A 26070-nucleotide genomic window follows, 5' to 3' on the forward strand; every position below is an offset into this window, starting at 1 on the left:
TGATGTCCTCAGAATGGGAGATTCTGAAAGGATCAACCAGGTCACTGGAGAAATTTCAGAACAATTCCATGAAATATTGTCCAAACATGCATCCTGCCAGATTTATTAAGGGTTATTATCGACTACATATCACATTCCTTTCCAACCAAGAAACCTGTGAATGTGATGAGTTGTGAAATAGGAAAAAATGAACGCTGCTTAAATATTTTAAAGTAGTGGTTTATGGATTTTTATGTGATATCAATAGCACTCATCTGTGGCCATTTATTTCATAACCTATAACTTGACAATTCTTTCAATTTAAGCAGAAATGTTAAGGGTGAGCACCCGTGTTGACTTTAATGCAAACCAGTTGAATTGTAATTAACAGTGCCGAGGCATTTTTAGCGAGAAGCAGCCAATTTTTTTACCAGTTTGCCACTATTGACTGGTATTTCCCATGACAGATCGTCTTGTCTGCGTGTTGCCCCATTGGGGCCTCTGCTGAGATGATGAGATTTGTGATGAAACATTTAGAAATCTTTATTAAAAGCTAGGTAAGGTGGGACCATCACGATATTCCATCCATCACAATCCTGTCACTACTCATTGTGACCATGACAGATTATGAGCTCAAGCTCAGAGGTTCTTGAAAGTCAAAAATATTGGAACTTATTTGATCAGCAGCTGTTACCCTTGGAATACTTGAGCCTGACAGATGAAATACTCTTTTCTGGCATTACATTTTCACTTTCTTCTTATCTCCCTAGTAAAATTGTTCATAATTAATAGAATTTTATTTTAAAAATTATACCTCTTATTTGCCTTCCCCTTCTGTGTCAGGTAAATATCTCTGAGCAGTTGTAGTCTGTAGTGGGCCTGCACGGTAGTACAGTGGTTAGCACTGTTGCTCACAGCTCCAGGGTATCAGGTTCGATTCCCGGCTTGGGGCACTGTCTATGAGGAGTCTGCACGTGCTCCCCGTGTCTGCGTGAGTTTCCTCCGGGTGCTCCGGTTTCCTCCCACAAGTCCCGAAAGACGTGCTGTTAGGTAATTTGGCCATTCTGAATTCCCCTGTGTACCCGAACAGGCGCCGGAATGTGGCGACTAGGGGCTTTTCACAGTAACTTCATTGCAGTGTTAATGTAAGCCTACTTGTGACAATAAAGATTATTAATTAGTTGTAGCTTCTGCTCGTACATTATTATCAGCGTTGTTTTATACTTGTCTATCAGTATGATCCTCTCTTTTTAATATCTGTTCTGAATAATGAGCCAGTGGGAGTTGGGAGAATGGATAGGAGCTTGTGGTTAATCAGTACCCAAAGTCTGTATCTGTCATAGCTCAGTGGGTAGCACTAACTTTCTGAGTAAAAACGTTGAGGGTTCTCCATTGTCAGAGGTTGCATCTATTGCTTGAGACATTAAACCAAGGCCGTGTGTGAAAGATCCCAGGTTTCAAAGAATTGCAGGGAAGTTTTCCCCAGTGTCTTAGCCAATACATATTCCTTAAGCAAAATCTCTAAAACAGAGGGCAGGATTCTCTCAGCCTGGGGCTGGGCCAGAGAATCCCCGCGACCGGCACGAATTGCGCCACGCCGCCCCGACGCCGGCACGCGATTCTCCGCAGAGTGGAGAATCGGTGCCGTTGGTGCTGGCATGGTTGGCGCGGCGCCGGTTGCAGGCCGCTCTACGCGGCTGGCCCACCGATTCTCGGGCCAGGATGGGCCGAGCGGCCGTCGTGGAAACGCCGGGTCCCGCCGCCGCCGTCCACACCTGCTCTCAGCCGGCAGGAACTCAGCGTTGAAGGATCGGGTGGTGGCCTGTGGGTGGGGGGGAGGGGGGTCCGATTCCGAGGGGGCCTCCAATGTGGCATGGCCCGCGATCGGGACCCATCGATCGGTGGACCAGCCTCACTGTCTCCCGGCCTCCTTTCTTCCATGCCGGAGTCTGTACTCCTGCGCCATGTAAGATCGGGGCCGGCGCGGACAAGGGAGACACCGCGCATGCGCGGAAATTGCGCCGGTGGGACTGCACATGCGCGGGTTCACGCTGGACCCACTTTGCATGCGCGCAGCCACCGGCGCCCATTCCACGGCCGGATCAGCAGCGTGAACCACTCCAGCGCCGTGCTGGCCCCCTGTAGGTGCCAGAATTGCTGATCCTGGAGCCGTGTTGACGGCGTCGAGAAATGCGACGGCGTTTCCGACGGCGTCAACACTTAGCGTCAGGATCAGAGAATCCCGCCCCAGATTATCTGGCCTTTATCATGTTGCTGTTCGTGATACATAATGGTAAAATTTAAATGGTTAAAAAAATGTTGTATGTACACATTTGCTGTGGTGTTTCCTGCATTAAAAGTACATAAATGATTGTGAAACGACTTGGAATGTCCTGAGATGGTGAAATGCGCTATTGAAATGCAAGTTGTTATTTTCCTTATCTCTTTCCTCACCATGTTGAAATGAAAATGCATTTTACCATCTACAGCTCTTCACTGAATTTTCCCAGCACCTCAACACTCAGGAATCCATTATCTCTGTCAAAGAACAAAGAAAAGTACAGCACAGGAACAGGCCCTCAAACCCTCCAAGCCTGCGCCGACCATCCTGCCCATCTAACCTAAAACCTTGTACCCTTCCAGGGTCCATATCCCTCCATTACCATCCTATTCATGTATTTGCCAAGGCATCACTGCTTCCACCACCTCCTCTGATAGCGAGTTCCAGGCACCCACTACCCTCTGTGTAAAAACACTTCCTCGCATATCTCCTCTAAACTTTGCCCTGCGCATCTTAACCCTATGTCCCCTACTGATTGACTTTTCCACCCTGGGATAAAGCCTCTGACTATCCACTCTGCCTATGCCCCTCATAATTTTGTCGACTTCTATCAGTTCACCCCACAACCTCCATCGTTCCAGCGAGAACAAACCAAGTTTATCCAATCTCTCCTCATAGCTAATGCCCTCCGTACCAGGCAACACCCTGGTAAACCTCTTCTGTACCCTCTCTAAAGCCTCCACACCCTTCTAGTAGTGTGGCGACCAGAATTGAACACTCTATTCTCAGTGTGGCCTCACTAAGGTTCTATACAGCTGCAGCATGACTTGCCAATGTTTATACTCAATGCCCCGGCTGATGAAGGCAAGCATGCCGTATGCCTTCTTGACTGCCTTCTCCACCTGTGTTGCCACTTTCAGTGACCTGTGGACCTGTACACTCAGGTCTCTCTGCCTGCCAATACTCTTAAGGGTTCTGCCATTTACTGTATTTCGTGTCCTTCTACAATGTTCAGGCAGTTAAAACCCAGGTTTGGTGTCATCTAACCTATCTTCCCTTCTACTCTTTATAACTTTGTGCCCCCCTGTGGTATGGGTCTTGTGTCTTTACCTAGGTTTTTAAATGGTTAAAAAAAGGTAACATTTTATGCAGTACATATCTATGTAAAATTCCCACATTCTGACTATGTTCCTACAGTTGTGATAGTCTCGCTTCGACATGATCTTTTCTTTTTTACAGTGCTATTGTCTCTGCCACCCTGAAGTGCTTGATGAAGTTCTATGATTTAATTGATGATGTGAGTAATCATCTGCTGACTTTTACTTTTATCTTCTTTAGTAGTTTCATAGAACCATCATGGAAGGGCAATTTAGAATAATATAGTGGAGTTTTCTTCCTCTTGTCAATGTTCTCTATTGAGAGCACTGACTCCTTGCTGGAGTAATTCCAAATGTTAAAACTGGGATTGATATATTTTGGTTAGGCAATGAGTTACAACAGTGAGGAGTAAAGATGCAAATTAAGCATGGTCTAGTTGGAGGGGCTGAATGGTCTTACTTCTATTTTTATGGGCAGAATTTCCCCATATTATTTCGGTGTCAGGCACAGACGGAAAATTGGTGTACCTCTCCAGCTGCACAGCCAAGTTTTTATTCCAGATTTTCAAGCATTCCGAGAGAAAAGAAAAAAAATCAATGGGCGGGGTTTTCACTCTCAGTCTGCTGGGGGCAGGCCTGATAGAACCGGCAAGGCCGGCTCCACAGAGATAGGGTGCAATCTTTAGAGGGCATCCCGATCAGCGCTGAGGTTTAACTCATCACCCCCCGCACCCCCCCCCCCCCCCCCCCACTCCACAATCATTGGATTCTCTGCACCCCTCTCCCCCAACAGGGAAGTACCACCGGTGTTTCCCCCGCTCAATGGCCTCAGCATTCTCCCCCCCCCGCCTCCCACCACACATAATGGGAACACCACCCATGTGGCTCCACGGAGGGCCCAGCCTGGCATTGCACCTTGGCACAGGTTGGCATTGTACCAACCTGCCAGTGCCAACCTGTGCAAAGGGACAGTACCAGGGGACATGTTCCACACTGTCCTTTCATAAAATGTTTGTTTTAGTTCATATAGAAGGAACAAAGCACACGCTGTCTTAATGGAATAAAGATAATAACAACCCTTTCTTTCAATCTTCTAAACTAATTTTTTTTCTTTGACAGGATTTACCAAAGCCACTCAGGGCAAACTTTATTCTGAATGTTGAGACCGAAGAGTTAATTATTACAGCAGGACTTCAGGATCGAGTGGTCCAGGTATACTTCAAATATGAAAAATATAATGGACTGGAGTGAATGAAATTTGAATGAAACAAGAGTTGTCAGTATAATTTGAATGGTAGATCTGGGGTTGGATTTGCTGCACCCTCGCGGCAAACTTGCGCCCGGCGCGGGGACGGAAAATCGATGTTCCCCCAAGAAATGGGGACTGGCGCTGGTTCACCGATTCTGCGGGCTCCGAAAAGCGGCGTACTCAGGGAAAAGCGCATGCCCATGCGCAGCCTCCGACCCGAAAGTCGCATCGGGCAGCTAAGTGCCGACGCCGGCGTAAAAGCGGGAATGTTTTACTCCGGCGTTGGCGCCCGTTCCGTGACCCCATTCTGCGGCCCACAGGGGGCTAGCACGGCGCTGGAGCGCCCATGCCATTCCAGCTACCAATCCCGGCCTGAACCCAGTGCCGCGGAGTCCACGCATGCACAGTTGGCCCGGCGCCAACTAGCGCACGCGCAGTGGCCTTCTTCCCCATTCCGGCCCCGACGCCAAATGGCGCAGGGCTACAGGAGTAGGCGCGGGTGAAATGAGGCCCCCCGACAGAGAGGCGGGCCCGCCGATTGGTGGGCCCCGTTCGCGGGCCAGGCCACTACGGAGGCCCCCCCCCCCCCCACAGGCCACCCCTGGACCCTTCAACGCTGAGGTCCCGCCGGCTCACAGGATGTTAGAACAGCGCCGGTGGGATTGGCTTTTTGATGACAGCCATCCGGGCCAGAGAATCGGCTTGCCGGCCTGGGCCGGAGAGTCGGCGCATACCCCGACTGGCGCTGCGCCGACCACGCCAGCTCTGCGGAGAATCGCGGCCCGGCATCGGGGGGTCGGAGAATTCCGCCCCGTATCTGCAGCAAAAGCTGCGAGATTTACTCCGGGTCCCTGCTAGCCCCCTGCAGGGCTGGGAATTCGTGTCCCTTTATTCCAGGATTTTCAGGAGTAAAACTCCACCGTTTTGACCCCGGCGTGGGGACATAGTCCCAATAATGGAGAATCCAGCCCCAGGGGCGTCATTCTCCGACCCCCCGCCGGGTCGGAGAATGGCCGTTGGCCGCCGTGAATCCCGCCCCCGCCCCCGCCGAAGTCTCCGGTACCGGAGATTGGGCAGGGGCGGGAATCGGGCCGCGCCGGTTGGCAGGACCCCCCGCTGGATTCTCCGGCCCGGATGGGCCGAAGTCCCGCCCAGAAATTGCCTGTCCCGCCGGCGTAAATCAAACCTGGTATTTACCGGCGGGACCAGGCGGCGTGGGCGGGCTCCGGGGTCCTGGGGGGGGGCGCGGGGCGATCTGACCCCGGGGGGTGCCCCCACGGTGGCCTGGCCCGCGATCGGGGCCCACCGATCCGCAGGCGGGCCTGTGCCGTGGGGGCACTCTTTCCCTTCCGCCTCCGCCACGGCCTCCACCATGGCGGAGGCGGAAGAGACTCCCCCCACTGCGCATGGGCGGGAAACTGACAGCGGCCACTGACGCTCCCGCGCATGCGCCGGGAAACTGACAGCGGCCGCTGACGCACCCGCCTATGCGCCGCATTTCCGCGCAAGCTGGCGGGGCAACAAACGCCATTTCCGCCAGCTGGCTGGGCGGAAATCCCTCCGGCGTCGGCCTAGCCCCTCAATGTCGGGGCTAGGCCGCCAATGATGCGGAGCATTCCGCACCTTTGAGCCGGCGCGATGCCCGTCTGATTGGCGCCGTTTTTGGCAGCAGTCGGCGGACATCGCGCCGTTGGGGGAGAATTTCGCCCCTGACCTCTGGGGCGAGATTCTCCGACCCCCCACTGGGTCAGAGAATCACCGGGGGCTGGCGTGAATTCCGCCCCCGTCGGGGGCGGGAATCGCGCCGCGCCGGTTGGCGGGCCCCCCCGGCGATTCTCCGGCCCGGATGGGCCGAAGTCCCGCTGCTAGAATGCCTGTCGCGCCGGCGTGGATTAAACCACCTCTCTTACCGCCGGGACAAGGCGGCGCGGGCGGGCTCCGGGGTCATGGGGGAGCACGGGGCGATCTGGCCCCGGGGGGTGTCCCCACGGTGGCCTGGCCCGCGATCGGGGCCCACTGATCCGCGGGCGGGCCTGTGCCGTTGGGGCACTCTTTTCCTTCCGCCTTCGCCATGGTCTCCACCATGGCGGAGGCGGAAGAGACCCCCTCCACTGCACATGCGCGGGGATGCCGTGAGCGGCCGCTAAGGCTCCTGAGCATGCGCCACCCGGCAATGTCATTTCCGCGCCAGCTGTTGGGGCACCAAAGGCCTTTGCCGCCAGCTGGCGGGGTGGAAATCAGTCCGGCTCGGCCGCTCAAGATGCGGAGGATTCCGCACCTTTGGGGCGGCGCGATGCCGGACTGATTTGCGCCGTTTTTGGCGCCGGTCGGCGGACATCGCGCCGATTAAGGAGAATTTCGCCCCTGGAGTCAGGCGATCATGGGCTGGAATGAGTGGATGATAGGCAGTGCCGACCTTGGCTAATAATAGAGCTCTAAATCCTGAACAAATACCAGGAAATTCTGAATATGTCTAAAGTATATCATTACAGTCTAATTTTAATATAATGATATTTTTAATATAAATATCTGTTGACCAAAAGAATGATTTATGACAAAATTAGGTGACTATTAAATTGGCACAAATCAGGGGCGAAATTCTCCGGAAACGACGCGATGTCCGCCGACTGGCGCCCAAAACGGCGCCAATCAGATGGGCATCGCGCCGCCCCAAAAGTGCGGAATGCTCCGCATCTTTGGGGGCCGAGCCCCAACATTGAGGGGCTAGGCCGACGCCGGAGGAATTTCCGCCCCGCCAGCTGGCCTGGCCCGCGATCGGGGCCCACCGATCCGCGGGCGGGCCTGTGCCGTGGGGGCACCCCCCGGGGTCAGATCGCCCCGCGCCCCCCCAGGACCCTGGAGGCTGCCCACGCTGCCTTGTCCCGCCGGTAAGGTAGGTGATTTAATTTACGCCGGCGGGACAGGCAATTTATCGGCGGGACTTCGGCCCATCTGGGCCGGAGAATCGAGCAGGGGGGCCCGCCAACCGGCGCGGCGCGATTCCCGCCGCCGCTGAATATCCAGTGCCGGAGACTTCGGCAACCGGCGGGGGCGGGATTCACGCCAGCCCCGGCAATTCTCCGACCTGGCGGGGGGGTCGGAGAATGTCGCCCCAGATGTATCATTAGCATGATTTTCAAATTGGCATGCCCATTTATTCTTCAAACAGAAGATATAATCTGTCCTCCATTCTGGGATTTGAGAACATAATCGATGCTGCGAATCAGTGCAGCACTGAGGAAGTACTGTCTTTTCAGTAATCTTTAGATGAAATGTTAAATCGTGACCAAACCCATCTGTTCGGAATGTATTAAAATTCTGTAGCACTATTGAATGTCACGGCAGGTGTTCTGCCTACAGGTGTAGCTGATATTGTTACCGCAACCAACACTAGTTAATATCTGTTAATGGTGATTTGGTCTAACTATTGGATTGTCATAAAACCCATCTGATTCACTAATACTCTTTAGGGAAGGAAAGGTGTTGTCTTTACCTGATCTGGCCAAATGTGAATCCAGACCCACAAGAACGTGGTTGACTCTTTTTAAATTCTTACATGAAATGTGTGTGGTAATGCCTTAGCCAGCATTTATTAATGTTCATCCCTAGTTATCCTCGAGAAGGTGGTGTTGAGCTACCTCTGCTGCCCATTTGGTGTGCAGAGACCCACAGTGCTGTTAGGGAGGGAGTTCCATGATTTGACCCGGCGACAGTGAAGGAATTGGTGATGTAGTTCCAAGCCAGGATGGTATGCAGCTTGGAGGAGAATTTTCAGATGGTGGTGTTCCCATTCGTCTGCTGCCTTTGTCCGTTTAGGTGTATTTCTGGGTTATGGGTTTGGAACCGACTCTTAAATGACTGATCCAGTCACTCATTTGCCACAAAGGCAATGCACCATCACCTTCAAAAAGGATCATTAGTGATGGGCAATAAATGTTGGATTTGCCAGTAATGCCCTCGTCCTGTGAGAGGTAAAACACCGACCAAAAACAGGCTAATTGGTCATATTTCTTCCTGCTGATTGAAGGATCTTGCTATGTGCAAAGTGGTTGGTCCATGTGGTAATATTCACTGTGGAAAAAGTAATACTTTGTTGGGTTAGATTGAAGGTGTTATTTGGAAATATGTTGTCACATTAGTCAAATGTGAAATTTCTTTCTTATTTTAGGTTTATGAGGGACTTGTTTACATGGATTTCAGCAAGGAACAGATGGAGAAACAGGGTTATGGTAAGGGAACCTTTTGAAAATGGATAGATTTGTCTTACGTGTCATCAGAAAGTCTATAAGATCACCTCATTTGGCTACAATCATCTTCAACTTATCATTGATAAGACATTGAGCGTGATCTACTTGAATGAGAAGAGTCCCATAGCACGCGATTAGCCGAGAAACACTCCACCATCGAACGACCATTCAGGTAGATCGAGGGCCTCAGCAGGGAAAGCGCGGCCAAGGCTGCATCTAGTCTCTTTTTCTGCACTGCGGAGCTCTACCAATTTTAAATGGCATCCCGGTCTCTCAACTCCCGAATGCCCCCCCTCAAGCCCCAACTCTTTTTTAAGGGGGTCTTCGGGGGCCCCCCACACCCACACAGGGCACCCTCGGGCCCGATTCCCTTTGCATGAAAAATGGCAACCTGTCACCCTGGTAGTACCCCTGCCAGCTGGCAGTACCTCTCGACACCCTGGCAGTGCCAGAAACCACCAGATGGCAGTGCCAGTGCCCAGATGGCACCAGCAATGCCAGGGTGGCACCCTGCACAGAGGGCAAGCACCTGGGGCCTCTGATCCACTGGGAGATCCCCATGACTGCAGTTCTGTCTGGTACCCGTTTGTGAAGACCAGCACTGAATGGCACTCACCCAAGGTCTCCAAGGCAAGAGGGTTAGACCCCACGCCTTGGTTAGATCTTGGGAATGCATTTTAGAGTGAGACTAGTTGTCCCATTCTAATATGCAGATTTGCCTGAAAGTGATCCCTCCCACAATGGATGGAATTCACATCGTGACATCTCGTTAGTTTGCATTAGACCTCATGAAGCGTGGCGAGCTAGGTGGATCCCGGAAGAGGGTAGATTTCACCCATTATGTTTGGCAGCGCGAGTGTGTTTCACTGATAAATATTACAAAGTACACTCAGCACAGAAACAGACCAGTCAGCCCAAAGGTCCATACTAGTTTTGCAGCTCCACCTCTCTTCATTGAACCCTATTCCCCTTGAATACAATATTGACTTATAGGGCAGCACGGTAGCATAGTGGTTAGCACAGTTGCTTCACAACTCCAGGGTCCCAGGTTCAATTCCTGGCTTGGGTCACTGTGCGGAGTCTGAACGTTCTCCGCGTGTCTGCGTGGGTTCCTCCAGGTGCTCCGGTTTCCTCCCACAGTCCAAAGATGTGCAGTTTAGGTTGATTGTCCATGCTAAATTGACGTTGGTGTCATAAAAAGTTAGGTGGGGATAGGTGGAGGTGTGGGCTTAGGTAGGGTGCTCTTTCCAAGAGCCAGTGCAGACTCGATAGGCCAAATGGCCTCCTTCTGAACTGTAAATTCTTTGATCCTATGACTTCAACCATTCTCTTTGGTAGTGAGTTCCACATTTTAAGCACTCTCTAGATAAGGAGGATCCTCCTGAATTCCCTTTTTATACCATCATATACCATTATAGCACCTCCTACCCAAGTTCTCGGGTGAAATTCTCCCCCAACGGCGGGATGTCCGCCGACTGGCGCCAAAGACGGCGCCAATCAGACAGGCATCGCGCTGGCCCAAAGGTGCGGAATGCTCCGCATCTTTGGCGGCCTAGCCCCAACATTGAGGGGCTAGGCCGACGCCGGAGGGATTTCCGCCCCGCCAGCTGGCGGAAATGGCGTTTGTTGCCCCGCCAGCTGGCGCGGAAATGCGGCGCATGCGCGGGAGCGTCAGCGGCCGCTGTCAGTTTCCCGGCGCATGCGCGGGAGCGTCAGCGGCCGCTGTCAGTTTCCCGTGCATGCGCAGTGGGGAGAGTCTCTTCCACCTCCGCCATGGTGGAGGCCGTAGCGGAGGCGGAAGGGAAAGAGTGCCCCCACGGCACAGGCCCGCCCGCGGATCGGTGGGCCCCGATCGCGGGCCAGGCCACCATGGGGGCACCCCCCGGGGTCAGATCGCCCCGTGCCCCCCCCCCAGGACCTCGGAGCCCGCCCACGCCGCCTGGTCCCGCCGGTAAATACCAGGTTTGATTTACGTCGGCGGGACAGGCAATTTCTGGGCGGGACTTCGGCCCATCCGGGCCGGAGAATCCAGCGGGGGGTCCCGCCAACCGGCGCGGCCCGATTCCCGCCCCCGCCCAATCTCCGGTACCGGAGACTTCGGCGGGGGCGGGGGCGGGATTCACGGCGGCCAATGGCCATTCTCCGACCCGGCGGAGAATGACGCCCCTCATCTTTTGCAAAGGATATTTATTTATTTTTGTATCTCCTCCATCGCTTCCCTGCAAGCAGTTTCTAATCTTATTTTTTTAGATATATTGCTGCCATGAGTCATTCCCTGACTACTTGTCATTCATCATCAAGGAGTTCGGATGCACAAAGATTGATGACTTTAATCTTATTTTGTGATTCAGTCCAGGAGGCATGTGCTGATTGCTACAGCGGAAACTCCAGACCTACACAAGAGCAAGCAACACAAGACACAGTTGTTGAATAAGTTGCAATTCTTAGCAATCTTATGACAGAGCAATTCTTGGAACCCATTACAAATTTCTACCATTTAAGTCATTTGAGATGCCTACGTGCATTAGAAAGTGACTGATGTCCGATTTACTTGGACTGTAAATTAATCAAGTTGAGCAGTGACCCCAGACAAATCAATGAGCATGTTATGGCTTTAAATGTATCGAGTCGCAAGATTTTTCAGGCAAATCAACTGTGCTCAGATACATTCCCACATATGAAAAGGATCTACTGGCCAATTCTACCTGTCCCATAGTGTTAAAAATGTTTATGAGGAAGATAACAACGACTTCAGGAAGACGCAGACAGGCTGGAGGAATGGGCAGATACATGGCAGAGTAAATTCAGAATACAGAAAGAAAGGCTTGCATTTGTATGGTATGGCACCTTTCACAACCACCGAACTTTCAAAGTGCCCTAGAATTAGTGAAGTAGTTTTGAAGAGCAGTTACTATGGTAATGTAGGTAGCCAATTTACGCGTAGAAAGCTCCCTCAAACAGCAATGTGATAATCAGCTCAAATGTTATTACGATTTTGACTGACAGATAAATATTGTTTGGGACAGCGGGGATAACTCCTCCGCTCGTCTTCAAAATGAACCTCATGGGATCTATTATGTACAGCTAAAAGGGCAGACAGCGCTTCGGTTTAACGCTCATCTGAAAGATGGCACCTACAATAATGCAGCATCCCCTCAATATTGCATTGGAGTGTAAGCCTTGATTTGTTTGTTTAAGTCTTGGAACTTCTGAATCAGAGGCGAGGGAGCTACCAGTTGAGCAATAGCTGACGCCTAATTCCATGTTAATTTGTAATTTAATGCAGAGAAATGTGAGGTGATACGTTTTGATAGGAAGAATGAGGAGGGACAATTCAAAAAAGAAAAATAGAAAGACTTGTATTTAAATAACACCTTTTATGACCACTGGAAACCAGCATTGACGACCTAAATGGTACAAGTTTAAAAGGGGAGCAAGAACAGAGAAACCTAGGATGTTTGTGCACAAATGTTTAAAACTGGCAGGACAGGTTAACAAAACAGTGAATGAAGTAGTTGGACGATGTAAGTCAAGTACAGAAGTCTGGAAGTTATGCTGAATCTATGTTTAAATAAAGGTTTGGCTCGAGCTGGAGTATTGTGTCCAATTCTGAGCAACACACTTTCAGGAGAGCAGGGAAGAGATTTACGAAGCATTTCAGGGATGAGAGATTAAATTTAAATGGATAGACTGGAAGCTGGGATTGCTTTTGTTAGCGTGGAGAAGGTTAAGAGAAGGTTTGATAAAAGTGCTTTCAATCATGAAAGGTTAGATAGAGTAAATAAAGAGTAACTCTTTCCATTGAGCTGAAGAGTTGATACCAGTTGACACAGGTTTAAGGTGACTGGTGAAAGAACCAAAAGATAATTTTAGGACTTGGATTGCACTGCCTCATAGCATGTTGGATGCAGCTTTAATAGTAGTCTTCAAATAATAATCTGTGTTAATGTAAGCCTACTCACTATTATCTCAATAATAGTGTGAGTAGGCTTACATTAACACTGCAATGAAGTTACTGTGAAAATCCGCTAGTCGCCACACTTTGGTGCCTGTTCAGGTACACTGAGTGAGAATTCAGAATGTCCAATTCACCTAACAGCACGTCTTTCGGGACTTGTAGGAGGAAGCCGGAGCACCCGGAGGAAAACCATGCAGATCCGGGGAGAATGTGCAGACTCCACACAGCCAGTGACCCAAGCCAGGAATCAAACCGGTCCCTGGCGCTGTGAAGCAATAGTGCTAACCACTGTGCTACCGTGCAAGCTGGATAAATACATGAAGGAGAAAACAATGAACTTGAAGCAGGGTGGGTGATGGAGTGGGACTTAAGTGGATTGCTCTTTAAGCTTGATAGGCTGAATGACCTCTTTCTGCACAGTATTATCCAAAGATGTGCGGTCCAGGTGGGGTTATGGGGACACAGAGATAGGTTGGGGGAGTGGGCAAGGGTAGGGTGCTCTTTTGGAGAATCGGTGCAGGCATGATGGGCCAAATGGCCTCCTTTTGCACTGCAGGGATTCTATGACAATACATACGCTCCTATCCTTTCCAGACACAATACATACACTCTTCTATCCTCTCCACACACCCTGGGAGATGCACCCCCCCCCCCACCCCCTCAAAATCAATGCCAGTTCAAAATTTTAAAAAACTGAACAAGCCCCCCATTATCTTTTTTCGCAAAGCATCACCTTAAACTCACCTCTTATGCAAAATTATCTCCATCCAAGACAGTAAACAGATCCAGCTCTTGCTTGAAGGAATAGTGAATCAGAGTCCACTGCATGAGTCGGGAGCCTGCTCATGTTCTCATTTTTCTGGAAATTCTAGTCCCCCCCCCCCACCTTGCATGACTTGTAAGCTTGACCCCAAGTCTTGACAAAATTATTCAGTTAAATATCTGGTTATCATTTTGTAAATCTCGATCAAACTACCTGTAAGCTATATATGCCTCGTTTGTCAACAATTAATGCTATGTGAATAGAATAGAATTTTAAAGGAACTATGCTGCATGTGAATGCAAAGCATGCTACAAACTGCCATGGTGCTTTTACCTTGCTGTACCTTTTTAAAACCATGGGCAATTGTCAGGGTGACAATTTGGAGACAAAATATGCATGTTTTTCCCATAACTTGCGACTATTGCTACTGCAAAGGAATGCTATGGGAACGGGTGTAGGCCTTTAGCCCCTCGAGCCTGTCATACTACTCAATGAGATCATGACATTTGTATTGTAACTCCATCGTCCCTCAATATCACAAGTAGCAAAAATCTAGCAATCTTCAATTAGTAACTAGTAAATAGTGAAATGATTCACCCGTCATAACTGGAATTTGATCAAGTTAGTTATGCTGAAAGGCCACTCCATAAGCCTGGATAGATCAAGGGGTGTCCTCCATCTCCCAGCAATATTACCTGAATTATAAACTCCTGCCATATAGTAAACAGGTTTGCTTCATAGAATGACTTGGCAATTAATATTCCAGAGGAAGAGACATAAGCAGACAGGCTTCAGGTGGAATATCAGGCCCTTAAAGAGAATATAACAGTGGGTACAATGTGGATCCAGCTACCACAAGAAGTAGTTGAGGTGAATAGCACAGATCAATTGAAGAAGTGTGAGAGAAGGTTGGGCCAAATGGCCTGTTTCTGTGTTGCTATATAATGTAACAGGTGGGTATGCAAAAGCAGCAAGAACTTCAATGAAAGCATATTTGGGACCAGGTCACTGTTTCATAAATTCCCATTGTTACACTACAGCCCCATCACAGAAGAGCCCAACCTACAATAACCTTTTTTCTAATGTCACTATTCCTTCTTGTATATAGCAGCAATAGTTGAACATATGGCTAGTCCAGTCAAAGTAAAAAGGGTCAAGTTTTTTTAAAAGTCTCCAGTTTATTAATCGTTAAGAAAAGTTCATTATGGCCAAGGTCCTGGCGATTAGAATTGAGGACTGAGTATCGGAGGTGATTGGGGACGATCAGACAGGGTTTGTGAAAGGCAGGCAGCTGACAGCTAACTTGAGAAGATTGCTTAATGTGATCATGATGCCCCCGACGGGCAAGGAGGTGGCGGTAGTGGTGGCAATGGACGCTGAGAAGGCCTTCGACCGGGTGGAGTGGGGCTATTTGTGGGAGGTGCTTGGACGGTTTGGGTTCGGGGAGGGACTGGTTAATTGAGTCAGACTATTGTACCAAGCCCCAAAAGCTAACATTAGGACGAACAGGATAATGTCAGATTATTTCAGGCTACATCGCGGGACCAGACGGGGGTGCCCACTCTCCCCGTTATTGTTCGGCTGGCCATAGAGCCATTGGCGATGGCGTTGAGAGCTGAGAAGGGGTGGAAGGGAATGACTAGGGTGGGGGTGGAACATAGGGTCTCTCTCTATGCGGACGACCTGCTCCTGTACGTGTCGGACCCACTGGCCAGGATGGAAAATATACTGGAAACATTGAGGAAGTTCGGCCGGTTTTCAGGGTACAAATTAAATATGGCCAAGAGTGAGACGTTTGTGGTGCAGGCAAGGGGCCAGGAGAATAGACTGAAGGAGCTGCTATTTAAGCTGGTGGAGGAAAGTTTCCGGTACTTGGGAATACAGGTGGCACGAGACTGGGGCAGGTTGCATAAGTTAAATTTGGCTAGAGTGATGGAACAAAGGAAGAGGGAGTTTCGGAGATGGGATGCACTCCTGCTGTCACTGGCGGGGAGGGTGCAGACTGTAAAGATGACAATCCTCCCTAGATTTCTGTTCATCTTCCAGTGCCTCACGATTTTTGTCCCACGGTCCTTCTTCAAAAAGACTGGCAAAATCATCATGAGCTTTGTCTGGGCGGGAAAATCCCCGCAAGTGAAGAAGGCGAATGCTTGAAAGGAGCCGCAGCGAGCGGGGACTGGCATTGCTGAGTCTGATCAACTACTACTGGGCGGCTAACATAGCCATGATAAGGAAGTGGATGGTGGGTACGGGGTCTATCTGGAAGCAAGTGGAGGTGACTTCGTGCAGGGGCACCAGTTTGGCAGCCCTGGTCATGGCTCCCCTACCGCTGTCGCCGGCCAGGTACTCCACCAGCCCGGTAGTGGGGGCGGCCCTGCGGATATGAGGCCAGTGGAGGAGGCATGTAGGGGAGGTGGGTCCGTCTGGGCTCCAATATGTGATAACCATCGATTCGCCCCCAGGGAACATGGATGGAGGGTTTCGAACATGTGCGGGGGTGGGAGGGTGGGCAATATGTTCCTGGAGGGGAGCTTTGCGAGTTTGAGGGGCTTGGAGAAGAAATTTGGGCTGGTAAGGGGAAATTACTTTAGGTACTTACAGATGCGGGACTTTGTATGCAGACAGGTCTCATCCTTCCCACGCCTCCCGCCAATAGGGATCCAGGACAGAATAGTCTCTAGAGGAAAAGGAGGAGAGGGTAGAGTCTCGGATATCTACAAGGTGCCCAAGAAGGGGGAAGAGTCCCAGACGGAGGAACTGAAACTCAAATGGGAGGAGGAGCTTGGCGGGGAGATGGAGGACGGGCTGTGGGCGGAAGCCCTTAGTATGGTAAACTCAACCGCAACATGTGCCAGGCTCGGCCTGATTCAATTTAAGGTCGTTCACCGGGCCCACACGGTAGTTCAGATGAGCAAATTCTTTGGGGTAGAGGACAAGTGCGCTAGATGCGCGGGAGGACCAGCGAACCACGTTCACATGTTTTAGGCATGTCCTAAGCTTAGGGGGTACTGGGAGGGATTTGCGGGGGTCATGTCCCGGGTGCTGAAAACAAGGATGGTGATGAGTCCAGAGGTGGCAATTTTCGGGGTTTCGGAAGACCCGGGAGTCCAGGGGTAGAAAGAGGCAGATGTTCTGGCCTTTGCTTCCCTAATAGCCCGGCGGCGAATACTGCTGGCATGGAGGGACCCAAAACCCCCGAAGACCGAACTATGGCTTTCGGACATGTCACGTTTTCTGGGTATGGAAAAAATTAAGTTCGCCTTGAAGGGATCTGTACTGGGGTTCGCCCGAAGGTGGCAACCATTCATCGACTTCTTTGCGGGAGAGTGAACGGCGGCGGAGGGGGTGGAATGGGGGGGGGGGGGGGGGGAGATTTGAGTACAGTAGGAGGGATAAATAGGCAGGAAGTGTCTAGGGGAGAGGAGTGGGCATGTGCAGTATGGTTTGATTGAAGTATTGGTTTTATATTGATGTTTGCACAGTTCTGTTATCTGAAACTGTTTACAATGCCCAAAAAGACCTCAATAAAATTGTTTTTAAAAAAAAGGAAAAGTTCATTATTTCTTTGCTTCATTTTTAGGAAACAGTGTCAATAGTAAGGCTAGCATTTATTACCCATCTTAGTTGCCCTTCCGAAGATGGTGTTGAGCTTTTTGAACCGCCGAAGTCCATGTGGTGAAGTAGCTCCCATAATGTTTTTGCATCCAATAACGATGAATGAATTGGGATATAAGTCCAAGTCAGGAATTGTGTGTGATAGTAACTTGGAAGTGACACTGTTACCATGCGCCCACTGCCCTTAGTTTTCCAGGTGATTCCAGGAGATCACTGGTTCGATGAGGTAGTGTACTCATTCCTGTGTTTAAGAAATTTTCTTTTCTCTATTTTTAGGAAGCTATATTACCATGGATATAAGCTGTTCACCACATTTCTGGCTTGCTTATATGGGAGATCCAAGTGATTCTGGAAAAATTCACAGTAATGTGAGACAAAGATGGCTCAATGGTTAGTCGAGACCAGCGCAGGCAAAATAATATTGTTTTTATTTGCTTTGTTATCATAGAATCCCTACAGTGCAGAAGGAGGTTTGTGTTATGCACAAGAGGGCAGCACGGTAGCATTGTGGATAGCACAATTGCTTCACAGCTCCAGGGTCCCAGGTTCGATTCCGGCTTGGGTCACTGTCTGTGCGGAGTCTGCACATCCTCCCCGTGTCTGCGTGGGTTTCCTCCGGGTGCTCCGGTTTCCTCCCACAGTCCAAAGATATGCAGGTTAGGTGGATTGGCCATGCTAAATTGCCCTTAGTGTCCAAAATTGCCCATAGTGTTGGGTGGGGTTGCTGGGTTATGGGGATAGGGTGGAGGTGTGGACCTTGGGTAGGGTGCTCTTTCCAAGAGCCGGTGCAGACTCGATGGGCCGAACGGCCTCCTTCTGCACTGTAAATTCTATGAAAGCACCACAGCATCCAGCATAACTTTAATAGTGGTAATGTCTCTTTAATGGACCAGTAATCCATGGGGCCAAGTTATTGCAGGTGGAATTTAAATACAATTAATAAAAAAAGGTCTTCTTGAATTGAAAGCTAGTCTTAATAATGGTGGTCATGAAACTATCATTGCTTTTCTTAAAAGCCCATTTGATTCACTAATGTCCTTAAGGGAAGGAAATCTGCCATCCTTTATCCAGCCTGGTCTCCACGTGAATCCAGACTCACAGCAATGTGGTTGCCTCTTAACTGTCCTCTGAAATGACTAGTTCGCCACTCATTTCAAGGCCAATTAGGGATGGACAGCAAATGCTATTGGCCAACAATGCCCACATGCCATGAAAAAGTAAAATAAAAAATAATTCCACCTGAAAATACACAAGTGAATGCGATATCTGGGTGGATGCGTAATTCCAGCTTATGTTTATTTATGGAAACTGCTATGTTATGATGTGTAGGTGCGAATGCTACATTTTGAGATGTTAAGTATTTGCATGATTTGAGAGATGCCTGAAGCAATTTCATTTCAGTGAAAGAGTATGCCAGCAAAGGCAGATCTTGTACTTCTGCAAAATACCATGTGCACATTCAGACATGATGATGATGTCCTTGTACACAAACAAATGAGAAAGAATAGGAAACGACCAGTGCTGGTCCGTCAAGCATATTTTGTCCTGTCATGGCGTAGCTGCCACAAACCATCATCTCAACCTCTCAGCCCATGTAATCTACTGGCAAAGAAAGACTTGCATTTATATAGCATTTCATGCTGTCCCAAAGTACTTTACAGCCGATGAATTACTTTTGAAGGTGTATTAATGGAGGAAGGGGGATGGGGGAGGTGGGGGAGAAACATTGGGACAGTTTAGGAAAAAGAAACACTGGGGAAGTAATTTGAATCCTCAAGGGAAGCTCCAAAATCCCTTAGTGAATGGGTGAGACAACTGTTAACAAATTGTCTACCTTCTACATATTGAGATGTTTGTCACCATATTTCTTCCTTTTGAGTGCATATAGTGAATTCACACCAAATTGAGAATCTTTTTTGACCTATCTCCATTAATAGCTTTAGTACAGAATTCAATTTGTTGTATCTAGAGAGCTCATTTTCTCAGGGACTGTCCTGCCATAAATTTGGTGAAAGTTTTCAGGACACCCCATTCTTAATGCTTAAGGATGCTTAAATTCATTCTGAGATTTTGACATTAGAGTTTCAATTCTCTTTTACTGGGGCTGTTAAGGTGCTCAAGGTTGTTCCAATTTCATTCAAGGCTCTTTGCTCTTCCATTCACCTATCCTCCTGCAAGGAGGATGATTTGGCCTTCCTTGTCCTTGTCCCAGACCTAACCCTGAATGGACATTCTGAGGGAAATTGGAAGCATCAACCCTTGTACTATTTTGTTCTGTTGCGTAGTTTGGACCAAATTCACATTTACTGTAAGTTCTTTCTCATTTTCAGGTGATTCTGATGTTGTGGCAACAATGAAAACCTTTGCGGAACTCACTGACCTGGCTAAGTAAAGAATCTTTGAGAAGAGTTGTATGATTTGTGCAAATATGTATGGGAATTCTACACAGTAATTTCTTATAATTTTTTTAAATTTAGAGTACACAATTTTTCTTTTCCAGTTAAGGGGCAATTTAGCGTGGCCAATCCACTACCTTGCATATCTTTGGATTGTGGGGTGAAACCCACGCAGACACGGGAGAATGTGCAAACTCCACACGGACAGTGACCCAGGGCCGGGATCGAACCCGGGTCCTCAGCATAGTAGTCAGCAGTGCTAAACACTGCACCACAATGCTGCCCCAATTTCTTATCGTTAACTTAAATGCTGCTGGGTAGAAATTTCCTCCATGAACCATAAAGCACAGGGCTAAATCGCTGGCTTTGAAAGCAGACCAAGGCAGGTCAGCAGCACGGTTCAATTCCTGTACCAGCCTTCCCGAACAGGCGCCGGAATGTGGCGACTAGGGGCTTTTCACAGTAACTTCATTTGAAGCCTACTTGTGACAATAAGCGATTTTCATTTCATTTCATTTTCATTTCATAAATGGAGAGAGGAATGGTAACAATAATTTCCAGTGAAACCTTTCAACTCCCTGGTGTTGGAAAGATTAATGCCAAAGTTGGCCGTGGAGTGTTTTTGCTGTGTGCACGGAGGTATTTAGATGGAAGAATTTTAGTTTGATAGTATTATCTCTTAGATTTTGATGCAGGTTTTGCAAAATGGATGCATCCAATAATTTTAGTACTGTGATGACATTATAAACGGTGTGCAGTTTATGCAGTACATATATTTCCCATAAAATGAAACAGCAGAGAGAGAGAGATGGGGAAACTTTCAGCAATGGGGTTTGTCAGTCCTACTTATACTACAGGGCAGCACGGTAGCATTGTGGATAGCACAATTGCTTCACAGCTCCAGAGTCCCAGGTTCGATTCCCGGCTTGGGTCACTGTCTGTGCGGAGTCTGCACATTCTCCCCGTGTGTGCGTGGGTTTCCTCCAGGTGCTCCGGTTTCCTCCCACAGTCCAAAGATGTGCAGGTTAGGTGGATTGGCCATGCTAAATTGCCCTTAGTGTCCAAAATTGCCCTTAGTGTTGGGTGGGGTTACTGGGTTATGGGGATAGGGTGGAGGTGTGGACATTGGGTAGGGTGCTCTTACCAAGAGTTGGTGCAGACTCGGTGGGCCGAATGGCCTCCTTCTGCACTGTAAATTCTATGAAATCTATGATATCCAATACATGGCTTTGGTGTTAGGAACTGGGTTACAACCAAAATCTACACCCGTTTCATCGAGATATTACAATAACAGTTTGAATTAATCTATGGCCTTTAATGTAGAAAAGAACATCTTCAAGGTTCTCCAGTAACTTATTTCACCTTTTGTTAGGAAAACAGAGGTACTTTTAAGGGATTTATCTTTGTATTGTTCAATATTGGAAATAAGGTATGAATTTAAGTGGGTTCAATTTAGTGGTTCTGTGTAAGAGGAGTAAAACTCTAGTTAGATTCTTGCTAGACAAAGGCCGGGATTCTCCGCTATCTGGCAGTTCGGCCCGTACCGGCGCTGAGGAGTGGCGTGAACCACTCCGGCGTTGGGCCGCCCGGAAGGTGCGGAATCCTCTGCACCTTCAGGGGCTAGGTCGGCGGGTTTGGCGCCGCACCAGCCAACACCGGCGGGGTTAGTGCCGTGCCAACCAGCGGTGGGCCCCGATCGCGGGCCAGGCCACCGTGGGGGCCTCCCCTGGGCCAGATACCCCCACGCCCCCCCCCCCCCCGAGGACTCCGCAGGCCGCCCGCAGAGCCAGGTCCCGCCGGTAAGGACCTAGTTTGATTTACGCTGACGGGACTGGCCGAAAACGGGCAGCCACTCGGCCCATCATGGAGCGGAGAATCGTCGGTGGGGGAGGGCCACTGCCAACGGACCCCGACCGGCGCAACGTGATTCCCGGCCCTGCCAAAAAACCAGCGCCAGAGAATCCGGCAGCCGGGGCGGGATTCACGCCGCCCCCCGGCAATTCTCCGGCCTGGCGGGAGGTCAGAGAATCCCGCCCAAAGTGTTTGTTTATGTGTTGGTTTGGTCAGTTCATATTGTGCTGGGAGATAATAAATTTGTTGCTTAGTTATTAGAGCACCCGAAGCCCCGCTATTCTCCGCCCAAGACAGGACGAATTCCCGACGGCATGGACCACTCATGGTCCTGCCATTCGGGATACTTGCGAGGAGGCTGCAGACTCTGTCTGTAACCGCCATGGTCAGGGGTGGGCTGATCGGAGGGCAGGGGCTGGCCTCATTTGGGACTGGGGTATTTTTGAGCGGGCGGTCCTGGTTGGGCATGCGGCAGATCGGGGGCACAGATCCGCGGTCTGAGTCCGCCATGGAGCACGGCGGTAGACACTTATTGAGTATACTATATGATGCCTCACTATACATTCAAGCCACTACCAACAAAGCAAATATTATTTTATTTGTAGAAGTAGAAGGGCATTTAAAAGTTTATTGGATAAACATATGGATGATAATGGCATAGTGTAGGTTAGATGGCTTTTGTTTCGGTGCAACATCGTGGGCCGAAGGGCCTGTACTGCGCTGTATTGTTCTATGTTCTATGTTCTAAGTTTGAAAATGATGTGGTCCTCCAATTTCAACATCAGAGTTTTCTAACAGAGCTGCATTGTGTTGACATAGTACTTTGGTATATGATTGTATTCCAACAATTCACACATGATAAATTCCTAATAAGTATGTTGAATAAAGAAAAAATGTTGAACATTTTTTTGAGTTGCCATAATCTATATTACATCTTTTAGCAAATTGGAATTTTAAATATCATATACACCGGGCAGTAGCAAGATGCAACTTCTTTAGTTCAAACTAGTTGTTTCCATTAATGAGCTCAAAGCAAGAGCTTCAGAAGTATGAATCTTTCCTGACTGATGCTCACTGAAACGTCATGCTGCTCTCAAGTAAAAGGACTTGTATTCTTCTTTGCATAGGATAGCCATGGAGTCCAGAAACTGGCATGGCCTTTCTGAGCTGATGAACAAAAATTTTGAGCTACGAAGGTAAGATCTTTATGTCTAAATCTGGCTTTGAAAGAGAGGATTGAAAATCAATATTGTTTAGCTGGCTTCAACTCTCTTTCTAAAGAGCAGAAAAGCTGTTTGTCAGGAATCTGATGGGATAGGTGCAGTGCTGGTCTTGCACATTGAAGTTAATGGAGAACAATATTGGACATGGTGAAAAATGGTCTTCCCCGATCCTGTGGGTTTCCTGCATGGTGAGTTAGGTTAAATTACCAGAAATTGCTTCACAGCTCCAGGGTCCCAGGTTCGATTCCCGGCTTGGGTCACTGTCTGTGCAGGGTCTGCACGTTCTCCCCGTGTGTGCGTGGGTTTCCTCCGGATGCTCCGGTTTCCTCCCACAGTGCAAAGATGTGCGGGGTAGGTGGATTGGCCATGCTAAATTGTCCTTAGTGTCCAAAATTGCCCTTAATGTTGGGTGGGGTTACTGGGTTATGGGGATAACGTGGAGGTGTGGGCTTGGGTGGGGTGCTCTTTCCAAGAGCCGGTGAAGACTCGATGGGCCGAATGGCCTCCTTCTGCACTGTAAATTCTATGATTCTATGATTACAATACTTCCTATTAAATGGATTATGCTATCTGTTGCACATTTGAAAAAAAATTCTGTTTGTTGAATTATATGGCATATTAAATAGCACAGTTCAATAAACATACACAAAAAACATCTCATAGTTTAAGTACTACAATGCAATTCAAGGGAAATGGTGGTATAATACTCACCATTGGACTTGTAATCTAGAGGTCCAGGCAATGCTCTGGGAACATGGGTTCAAATTCAATGAATAAATCTGGATTTTAAAGCTTGTCTCAGAAATGAAACAATAATCGATTGTCGTAAAGACCCATTCTGTTCCCTTATGTCCTTACCTGGTCTGGCCTATACATGACTCGAGTAATATGCTTGACTCTTGACTGCCCTCTGAAATGTTCAGTTCAATTAGGGGTGGGCAATAAATGCAGGCATTGCCAGTGACTCCCTATCCATGAAAGATAAAAGAAGAGATGGTGCATGCAATGTGTTGAAATCCTGTACGGTATGGCATGATTATCTGCTCATAATTTCTAATAGAATGGATTTCTGATCAGCTGTGTCATTCATGGCAACTGCAGAGTGAACATAAGACACAAATTTGAAGAGAAAACTACAACAAAATTCATTCCTGGACCATCTACACATACTAGAATGTAGTTATACACTATTGCTGACAGGAGCTACTGGGTTACTTGCTTGGCTTAGCATAATGATAAAGGAAGTAAAATAATTAATGTTTGAAGGAGGGGATATTTCTTCCATTTTTAATTTTGGTCTGGAAATATAATGGGCGGGGTTCTCTGCCCTGCCTGATGAGGCGCCCCCCCCAGGATCCTCCGTCTCGCCAGCCGGCCAATGGGGTTTCCCATTGTGGGCTGCCCCATGCTGTCGGGAGATCCCCAGGCTGCCGACGCAACAGAGAATCCTGACAACGGAGAATCCAGCAAAATATTTTAAAGAGATTAAACCATGATACTTTAATTTTCCAAGTGTCTGTACAAATGTTTTGTGTTGTTTAAGGTCGATATATACAGATGCTTGTTTGGGCCAAGGAAATTTGAGGATGGTGCAACTTGGCAGAAAGGTATAGGGCCAATTAAATCTGTATTTTGCAATGCTTTTCAAAAACAATAGTACATGAATCCCAGTTTCAGAAACAATTAAACAATGTTCAGAATCAGCTGCATATTAAGCAGTGATATAGTCAAACTACTTTACATTCTGTTGAAGTGATAGACGTAATTAATTGTCACATTGGAGCTCATTTTCATTTTCGATTTGGTTAACTGTAGTTTGAAATTTCAGAAATGGTGTAAGGGAAATTGAAGGAGGTGGATTTTAAAATGTGTCTGAATAACCAAATTTGGAAGACCTGTTTTATACTTGCAAAAATCACATTAATTACTGCAGTTTTGCTTTTGGAGTGCTTTCTGGTGATTTAATGGACAATGGTAAACTATATTGGGATGTTTTCATAGAATCATAGATTTTACAGTGCAGAACGAGGCCATTCGGCCCATTGAGTCTGCACCGGCCCTTGGAAAGAGCACCCTACTTAAGCCCACACCTCCACCTTGTGCCCGTAACCCTACAGTAACCCCACCTAACCTTTTTGGCACTAAGGGCATTTCAACATGGCCAATCCACCTAACTTGCACATCTTTGGACTGTGGGAGGAAACCGGAGCACCCGGAGGAAACCCACGCAGAAACGGGGAGAACGTGCAGACTCCGCACAGACAGTGATCCAAGCTGGGGTTTTAAAAGTAAATTAAATAGAAAACATCCTTTTCAAAATTGAATCCAAGATTATACCATATCAATCAAAATTTTAAGAAGTACCAAATCCCTGCTTAAAATTTTAAGATACAAATTTACCTTCGATTTCATTAACAGAATTAATATAATCTGTTAAATTGACTGTTTAATTTTGAGTGTGATACTGTTGAAAGTCGATGTGTAATTACTGGAGTAAAAATCGCTATTGTGACCTCTGCACCTGTTATTTTTGGCAGTTTGGCTCTGCGGTAAAGCTTCCTGGTAGTGGAGGAGCAGTGATTGGTCTCTGTCTAGATCCTGACAACCTGGTATGTTGAAATAATTCTCTGCATGGGGTGGATCAATCGTTGGTGTTATGAGTTAGAAAAGAAATGGGGCGTCATTCTCCGACCCCCCGCCGGGTCGGAGAATGGCCGTAGGCCGCCGTGAATCCCGCCCCCGCCCCCGCCGAAGTCTCCGGTACCGGAGATTGGGCGGGGGCGGGAATCGGGCCGCGCCGGTTGGTGGGACCCCCCGCTGGATTCTCCGGCCCGGATGGGCCGAAGTCCCGCCCAGAAATTGCCTGTCCCGCCGGCGTAAATCAAACCTGGTATTTACCGGCGGGACCAGGCGGCGTGGGCGGGCTCCGGGGTCCTGGGGGGGGGGGGCGCGGGGCGATCTGACCCCGGGGGGTGCCCCCACGGTGGCCTGGCCCGCGATCGGGGCCCACCGATCCGCGGGCGGGCCTGTGCCGTGGGGGCACTCTTTCCCTTCCGCCTCCGCTACGGCCTCCACCATGACGGAGGCGGAAGAGACTCGCCCCACTGCGCATGCGCGGGAAACTGACAGCGGCCGCTGACGCTCCCGCGCATGCGCCGGGAAACTGTCAGCGGTCGCTGACGCTCCCGCGCATGCGCCGCAATTCCGCGCCAGCTGGCGGGGCAACAAACTCCATTTCCGCCAGCTGGCGGGGCGGAAATCCCTCCGGCCTGCTGGCGGGGCAACAAACGCCATTTCCGCCAGCTGGCGGGGCGGAAATCCCTCCGGCGTCGGCCTAGCCCCTCAATGTTGGGGCTAGGCCGCCAAAGATGCGGAGCATTCCGCACCTTTGGGCCGGCGCGATGCCCGTCT

At 49.0% G+C, this 26070-nt stretch overlaps 1 protein-coding gene across 4 annotated transcripts in view; it reads left to right on the forward strand.

The window, feature by feature from the left end:
* gkup (glucuronokinase with putative uridyl pyrophosphorylase) overlaps window positions 1-26070 on the forward strand; it is a 67291-nt gene that overhangs the window by 36784 nt on the left and 4437 nt on the right. Inside the window, exons 15-22 of one of the 4 annotated variants that reach the window (XM_072486473.1) lie at window positions 3500-3557; window positions 4477-4569; window positions 8775-8835; window positions 17466-17579; window positions 19520-19577; window positions 22564-22632; window positions 24203-24266; window positions 25197-25268. In XM_072486473.1, coding sequence (XP_072342574.1) covers window positions 3500-3557; window positions 4477-4569; window positions 8775-8835; window positions 17466-17579; window positions 19520-19577; window positions 22564-22632; window positions 24203-24266; window positions 25197-25268 — 589 coding nt within the window. Of the gene's footprint in view, window positions 1-3499; window positions 3558-4476; window positions 4570-8774; window positions 8836-11204; window positions 12608-17465; window positions 17580-19519; window positions 19578-22563; window positions 22633-24202; window positions 24267-25196; window positions 25269-26070 lie in introns of those variants that run through there. The other 3 variants (XR_011937427.1, XM_072486474.1, XM_072486475.1) reach the window with 3 other exon arrangements.

Source organism: Scyliorhinus torazame, chromosome 21, assembly GCF_047496885.1.
Source record: "Scyliorhinus torazame isolate Kashiwa2021f chromosome 21, sScyTor2.1, whole genome shotgun sequence".
NCBI classification, from domain to species: Eukaryota; Metazoa; Chordata; class Chondrichthyes; order Carcharhiniformes; family Scyliorhinidae; genus Scyliorhinus; species Scyliorhinus torazame.